Source organism: Propithecus coquereli, unplaced genomic scaffold (genome assembly GCF_000956105.1).
Source record: "Propithecus coquereli isolate 6110/MARCELLA unplaced genomic scaffold, Pcoq_1.0 Scaffold206, whole genome shotgun sequence".
NCBI lineage: Eukaryota > Metazoa > Chordata > Mammalia > Primates > Indriidae > Propithecus > Propithecus coquereli.
Window position 1 is genome coordinate 5,058,746 of NW_012145634.1, and position 8,087 is coordinate 5,066,832.

Here is an 8,087-nt window from a genome sequence, read left to right on the forward strand (position 1 = left end):
TTAAAATTCCGCAGAAGTTTCTTAAAACATTAAACATGCACCCACCATAGGATCCAGCCACTCTACTCCTGGATGTTCACCCAAGAGAAAAGACAATCCAGGTCCCTACGAAGCCCTGTCCACAAATGTTCGCAGTAGCTTTATCTGTAATGGCCCCAACTGGAAACAATCCCACCTGTCACAAAAGGGTAAATGATAAACTAACTGTGGTCTACCCACGCCCTGGAACACTAGTCAGCAACAAAAAGTCACGAACCACGGATGCACACTAGGACAGGATGAGCTCAAATTAATTACTCCGAGTGAAACAACAGAGGACGGGTTCCATCTGTATTAACGTCTAGAAAGGCAAACTAATCTATAGTGACAGGATGCGGATCTGTGGTGGCCTGTGGGCGAGGGGTGGGAGGGAAGATCACAAAGTAGCATAAGGAACCCTTTGCATGTGATGGGAATGTTCATATCTCGCCCGTGACGATGGCTTCACAGGTGTGCATACACGCGGCGACCCATCGACTTGCATGCTTTAAATACGTGCTTTTGCTGTATGCCAACTGTATCTCAATAAAACTTTGAAAAAAAAAATTAAGACTGCAGAAAGCATCAAACACAAACCAGTTATACCTAGCAGTTACTTTCCAAGCTTTCTCTTGTTAAACAGATGAAATAAAAAAGTACTTTTCAAGCAATTTAGCTGCGGGTCACATGCCTCTTTTTTCTATGGCTAGGTGGCCAGAGAAGTCAGAGCAGAGAAAGGGGTAAGAACTACAATGAGGGAAGTTTGAGCGAGTTTCTTTTAATATTTTTAACCTAAATTTTATTGTGTTAATAAAGACACTAAAGCAGACACTCGTATGTAAAAGAAAGCCAGGCCCCTCTGCTCTTTGCAAAGAAAAAATTAAATGTCTGACAATGACATTTGCAAACAGCATATACCTGGGAGTGGGGAATCAGAGCCCATCAGGCCAGAAGACACTTTAAAAGTCCCAACATTAGAGGAGAGAATTGTGTTATTGTGCATGACCGGTTTCTGATTCTCTCCTGGGTCTAGCAGATCACAGAAGCTCTTTTCCCAGTAAGTGGAAGTGGCCAGTGGAAAACGAGCAGTGCCAAACACAGCCACTCCTTACCTTTTCTCTCGGGTCCTTAGGAAGCTCACCGCTCAGCTCAGCACACTTCTCATATTTGACTTCGTTGCTGGATGCCGAACTTGAAAACCTGGTACAGAGATCCGAGTTACCTGGATGGAGCTAGAAGCTGGGATTCCCCGTAGCCCACACACCACAGCTCAGGGCCCAAGGGTGAAATCGGCTTTGGCGGCATCAAAGCCACACCAGCTGATTTCCTTTGAGAAAGAACATTTCCTTTCCAGCTGCCCAGAGGAGAAGAGCCCGGTGGGGAGAGCCTACCTTAAACACAGCGTCATCGGGGTGGAAGGAGCCCCCGGCTGGGGTGAAGACACAGGTGCTAGTCCCAGCTCTACTCTGCCTCCTCACTGGGGAGCTCGGGTTGGGCTTGTGACCTCACCTGAGCTTCTGTTTCTTCATCTATAAAATGGGGATAATTAACACCTCCCCGTCCCTTTTATAGGGCAGATAAGAGGCTACCCAAGGCCCTAACAGCTACATGAGGGCGTTTGGGGAAGAGTGAAGATGCCCCAGGAGGGATAATTACTCGTTGTTGTTAGCAACCCAGGCACGACAGCAGCCCCTCTGCAGTGGGCTGTCACGGAATGTGTGGGGGCCGTGTCTGTCTCTGCCTCTCTGGGCGAGCAGGGCCGAGTCATTATCCTTCTCTGGGCCTCAGTTTCCCCACCTATCAAGGGGAAGAGGGAGTGGGGCTAGCATCTTTCCCTCTCTGAAGAGTTCTCTGGTGTAAATGCCTGAAAGATGTGGCACATGCTTAGTTCAGGGCCGGGGGCTTTGGAGAAAAGGGAGGGAGAAAACTTGAACCACTTAAAACTTGACCCGCACTTAGCAACCCAGAGTCTATGTCCTGGGAGGTGTGAGGCTGTGGTGTGTTGTTGCTAAACTCAGAGCCTCAGTTTCCCCATCTGTCAGAGGGGAATAATCACACGGCCCCTCGAGGCACTATGAGGACCCCGGCACAGCCGTCCCCTTTCTCTGCTACCTTAACTCAGGGGTTCTCAGGCCTGGCTGCATAAGAGACCCACTTGGAAACTTTTAAAAACTACCAAACTATGAGCCCCTCGCCAGACCAACTGAATCAGAATCTGTAGGGGTGGGGCCCAGGCATGGGTATTTTTTCCAGGTGATTCTAATGTACTGAGAGCCACTGGTCTAACTTTGGCCGGGCTGGCTGCCCCGGTTCCCAGGGCCGGGAGGGCGGTCTGCCCAGACAGACATCCTGCCCCTGCAAGCTCCACCCCGGACAAAGTATGTTGGTGGCATGCATGTTATTAACGAGCCAGTTGATCACGCCCGGTGGCATCTCCCTGTTGTGGCCCCTTGTGGGAGAACAGGTGTGCCACGTTTAGAAAGCCATTATTAACCACCTGGATCCATAGTATCACTTGGAGTCGCAGTGCGGCATTATCTCTACGGTCGTATCTCAATCCTTTAAGGAAGGTCTTAGTATTATTTCCATTTTCGAGATCAAGACACCGAGGCTCAGCGAGGGGAAGCACCTGCCCAAGTTATCCTGACTCCTCTGATTTTATATTTCAAGCCATTCCTGGAGGCTTAGGCCTCGTCTCCTCATCCAATGGAGACAGGCGGAGCTGGAATGGCATCTGGCTTCTGCTTCCTCAGGGTACTTCCACTTTCTGGCCTGCATCTGTGAAATGGGCGCGTACCTCCCACTTCACTCACAGGGGGCGCAAAGCCGAGAAAGGCCAAGGAAACCGAGCTCCAGCCCGCACTGCTGGCCATACCCAGAGGGGCTCAGAGCCCAGCTCCCTTTCCCTCGGGGTCTCTGGTGGGCGGTGGGCGGCAGCCCAGGGCTGTGGGAGCATCCACTTACAGTTTGGTCAAATCCGCGGACAGCGGCCGGGCCTGGAATGTCCTCCTCCTGATCTCGGGCTTTGTCTCAGAGCTCTCGGCAGCCCAGCCTCTGACCCGCGCCTGGACGCTCACGCCCCCTTTCTCGGGCTCTGGCGCTGCTGATGGGGACTCAGGGGTGGCCAAGGGGGGTCCGGGCCCCCCTGCCAAGGCCACGGTCACGGCCACGGTGCTCTCCTCCCCAAACAGGCTGATACGCTTCTTGACGCTCCCCCGGGAGGGGACTCCTTCAGCCGCTCTGCCCTTGACCTCAGCCAGTCCTGGGCCTATTCCTGGCCTGGGCGAAGGGAGCTCTGGTGCCTTCTCTGGCTCCTGGGCCAGCCGGCCTTGCTCTTCCCAAGGACTCTGGTCATCTCTGGGGGCGACCCTGGCTGAGCCCCCCAGGGCTCTGGGGCTGCCCGTCTCCTGCTGCGAAACCACCTTCTCCTTCCGTTCACGGATTTTCTGGGCCACCTCCATGAAGTCTGAACTCGTGTCAGGAAGGGGGGCCTCTGCCTTGGCCAAACACTCCCTGTCCGCCTTGGGCTCGGGTCTGGGCCTCTCTGGGGCCCGGCGCTCAGCGGCGGAGCCCGCCGTCGCTCCGCTGCCCTCGTCGGCCGCCTTCCTCAGCGAGGCCTCTCTGCTCTCGAACCGGGCCGTGAGGTCCATGGACAAAGGCCTGGGCCTCCTCACCCACGTCTTCTCGGGAGGGGTGGGGGGCGTCTTCCCCACCGCGGCCACCCCGCCGGGGCCCGGCTTCTGGATGGATTCGATGAAAATGGCCGACACGGGCCTTCTCTTCGGGCGAGGCCTGGGCTCGGGAGCGGGGCCTGCCGTGTCCTCCACACTGCTGGCCTTTGAGAGAACCTGGTCCTGGCCCGCCTCCTCCTGGGCTGCAGCCGGCCTTGTGTCCTGCGGCAGGGAGGCCGGCCGGGGAAGGGTCCCCGCTGGCTTCCGGGCGGGCATGGCGGGCTTGGCGGCCACCTCGGGCCTGGAGCCCAAAGGGGACTCATGAGACGTGCCCGCTTTGGCCTCCTGAGCCCCCTCACTGGCCGTCTTCCCCAGAGCGGGGCCGGTTTTGGTGGTTTCAAAGAGAATCATGGTGTTGGGCCTGGGCCGCAGGAACGCGGCCTCGGAGAACAGAGACGAGCTTCTTCTCGGGCCCTCCCCGCCACCCGCCTCCTGCCCCACCAAGCCGGGCATCCTCTGGTCCAGGTCCTTGGCTGCCAGCTGCTCGGACAGCCCACCAGAAGGAGACAGGCTGGTCGGGCTGTGCCGCAAAGACGACACAGGGGGTGTCACATCCGGGGGGGCCTGCTCCTTGGAGAAGGGCTTGGGGGCGAGCCTTGGCAGGGGCAGCAAGCGAGCCGGGCTCCTCAGCGGGCTCTTTGCTTCCAAGATCCTGGCCGAGGGAGCCGTGGAGGTGTCGCCAGCCTGGCAGAAGTAAGTCCGCTTCAGGGTCCCCTCCTTGCCAATCTCACTGAGGCCTGGCACCACGGTCAGGGACGTTATGGAGCTGACCTCGACCCGCGTCGCCATGGTTACAGTTGTGGATCCATGGGGATTAGGAACATTGGAAATGGAGGAGCAACTGCTAAAAAAAACAAAACAAAACAAAACAAACAAACAAAAAGCAACGAAATTTAGAACACGGTCCGTGTGTGGGTTGGGGAAGAGTGGTTTGGGGGAATGGGACAGAGAGCCCTAAGCCCCGGATTCCGGACCACGGCCCTGTGCTGGCTTCACCGGGCAGGCTCGGGCCTGTCTCTCCACCTCTCCGAGCTCTGGGCAAGGAGAGGGGACTAAATGGCCGTCTCTGAAGTTCATTCCAGCTCAAAGGGTGTGGAAAAGGCGCCAACTCGCTAGAGGGCTTTCCCTGACTCAGCTAGGCTCTGGCCAGCTCTCACGGTAAGAAGCGACTGTCTCTGCTGTGCAGATATGGAAACCGGCTCAGAGAGGCAAAGTACTGGCCTGCAGTCACTTGGGAAGAAAGACGAGGAGTCAGGATTCGAACCCAGGTTCGACCCCAGACTCACACCACAGGCTCCTGGCATAAGCCCCAGGGGGAGCGTCCTCAGGGTCCCTCACTGCTGTGACCCTATGTCCCCCACACAGAGCCTGCACATGGGGGATCCCAGCTGATTCCTGTTGTGATCCCGTGCCGGGCACTACACACAGAGAAGGCAAGAGACCGCCGCAACTCACGCAGCCACCCAAAGCAGGAGTCCCTGGGGGCACGAAGAGGGTGAGTGGCCGCTGGGGAAACCAGGCCTCAGCCACCAACCCCACCAGACTGTCCCTTGGTTCCTTTACTTTTCCCTCCCCAACCTTTCCAGATACCATTAAAAAAAAACCAACCCCATTTTCCCAACCAAATTGCCGGTAACTGGTTGCCCTTAAGGTCCTTTCCGGGGGAAAAACCAAATTTAAGCCGGCCGAACTCAAAATCCGGTTTGAAAAACCAATTAACTAATTAAAACCGGAAAAAAGGGCCCAACCCGGCAACCAGGCTGGAGTGCAGTGGTGTCATCATAGCTCACAGCAGCCTCGAACTCCTGGGCTCAAGTGATCCTCCTGCCTCGGCCTCCCGAGTAGCTGGGACTACAGGCATGCGCCACCACGCCCGGCTAATTTTTTTAATTTTTTTGTAGAGATGGGGTCTCGCTATGTTACCCATACGGAGGAAGTCTTGAACTCCTGGCCTCAAGTGATCCTCCTGCCTCAGCCTCTCAAAGTGCTGGGATGGGATCACAGGCCACCGCGCCTGGCCCTCATATTCTTCATAAAAAAAGGAACAGCTAACAGTGACAGCTGACCATGAGTGAGACCCTGAGGAGGGCCAAGCAATTCGTGTGTATTATAAATTTCATCCATCCCGCACGCTTATCAGGTGGGCCTGACAATCAGACCCCATTTTGCAGCGGCTCAGGGCATCAGCCCCTTCTTGTTCATGCAACTGTGAGATCTGTTCTCTCAAAAAACAGGAGCCCTCCTCTCTCATTAATCCTCCAACAACCCGGAAAGGCAGGAGTGACTGTTACCACCCTTGTGGGGATGCAGGGGAAGGGGCCAGAGAGGTCGCCAGGCCCGCTTACCATCCCACAGCTGAAACCTGACCTCAGATCCACGACCCACACAGCTCTGCCTGTTTAAAAATTATTTTTTATTCCTCTTCAGTCTTACGAAGTGCCAGGCAAGTCCCTGCTCTTGATCGGCAGGCACCTGTCACACCAGTGTTTTCTTTCCCTGTAAAACTGCCACCAGCCAGCCCCCATGTAGATGGACTAAAAAAGTGGAAGGTATTTTGGTTACGCGTAAGCCTCCCGCTTCCCCTCCTCGGGGCCCCACACTGCTCCCCCGTCTCTGACTCACTCGGCAGCCTCCAGGAAAGAAAGGCAGACAGATTTTGATATTTTCTCTCCCTTACACGCTCAATGGTGCTAACAGATTCCATCTCCCCAAACCGGAGAACATTGTCTAGACTCGGTTAGAGGCAGAAGAGAGATCAGATATGGAGAATCTGAGAATTGGAGCATTTCCACCTGCAAAGACCCCAGGCAGAGCCCTAAGGCTCCGGAATCCCACCCAGCATCAGAGCTGTTCACCTTTACGGCCAGCCCTGTGACCTCTTGAAATCCTGCTCTGCGACACATACGTAGCCCAGACATGAGACACAGGACAACGACAGGATGCAAAGGACAGAGACAAAATTCCCTGGCAGAACCCACAGGTGCCCTCCACCCGCTGGTCGAGCACGGGCCCCACTTACCCGAGCCGGCAGGCCCTGGGAGGGGGGGTGTGACTGCCGGGGAAAGCCAATGGTGTCACATCTCATCGTGGACGGGGCTGTCCGCACGCTCCCATGGCAGAAGCAGGCGGGGAGAGGCCGGCTCGTTCCGGCAGGCAGAGTGTCGCGGGTCTGGGGAGACACAGGACAACAGCCTCGGTTCCGGAGTTCTGGCAATATGTGAACAGACGGCGCAAAAGCTCTCGAGCTCCAACTGCATCCGCTGGCATCTCCTCCAGCTAGTAAAACTTATGCTCCTTTCGGCTTTTCAATTACGTAGCCTTATATATACATGTGCATAAATAGTGCTGAGCCCACAGTAGGTACTCTGCAAAAATCGTCCCTATTTCTCTGGTACGTGTTTAAGGGGCACCCACTACATACACAAATATGAGCGAGAAATAGCCCCTGCACCCACGGAACTCATAGTCTTCCGTAAGAAACATACACACGTGCACACACACACACACACACACACACACACACGGACTCACAACACTGCAGAAAAAATGTCATGGTTTATAATAGCACGAAAGACAAAATTATCGAATGCATAAATAAATGATTGTTGAGTGAATAAACAAATGAACGACGAAATATTCTGACCCCACTTCTCCTCTTCTAAAATGCCAAATAAGTCTAGATGCCGTGAGTCTCATGACAAAGGACACCAAACCACCTGGAACACAAGCTGAGTTACTCTGGCTGCGGCTAGTGAGTGACAGAACCGGAGAGCTGGGATGCGCTCAGATGGAAGCTCCACCCACAAAGTCCCACTAAGAGACCCCCACCCATTTCTCTGGGCCGCAGGGAGGAGCTCTGCCCTGGGACAGGCCACTGCCAGACACACCTGCTGCGACCACATTAACCTCACGCCGTCACGGGAGCTCATCTGCCCAAATGCGGAACGAATACTTCTCTGCATGGCTCTTCCTGGGAGGGGCCACCGGAGCAACCATTGCTGAATTAGGATCAGTGGTACACAAATGTCACCCCCCTTCAGAATCCCTGGACCCGCTGCAGCGGCTATTCTGCACGGAAGGGAAAGGGGAAAGGCAAGAGGAAGTAAGGAAAGTCAGTCTCTTGGCCCACGCCCCCTAAACAGAACAGCGCCTCTGCCACCTGTACTCTGCCTTATGTCCTGGTCTGCCTCTCGAGACCGCATTTCGAGTGCCTGGCAAATGCCTAGTATGTAAACACGAATCAATAAATCAATTAATAAGTCCATGAACAAAGGAAAGTAAAAGAAGTTTTTAAACCACCTTAGTAGATGGATCAATAACATTTTAAAGTCCTTCCCA

At 54.9% G+C, this 8,087-nt stretch overlaps 1 protein-coding gene across 1 annotated transcript in view; it reads right to left on the reverse strand.

The window, feature by feature from the left end:
• Positions 1-4,538, reverse strand: part of LOC105810171 (uncharacterized protein KIAA1671-like) — a 24,554-nt gene extending 20,016 nt beyond the window's left edge. Inside the window, exons 1-2 of the mRNA XM_012644093.1 lie at positions 2,983-4,538; positions 1,131-1,218 (exon numbers count right to left, since the gene is read on the reverse strand). Coding sequence (XP_012499547.1) covers positions 1,131-1,218; positions 2,983-4,538 — 1,644 coding nt within the window. The remainder of the gene's footprint in view (positions 1-1,130; positions 1,219-2,982) is intronic.
• Between the last annotated feature and the right edge of the window lie 3,549 nt (positions 4,539-8,087).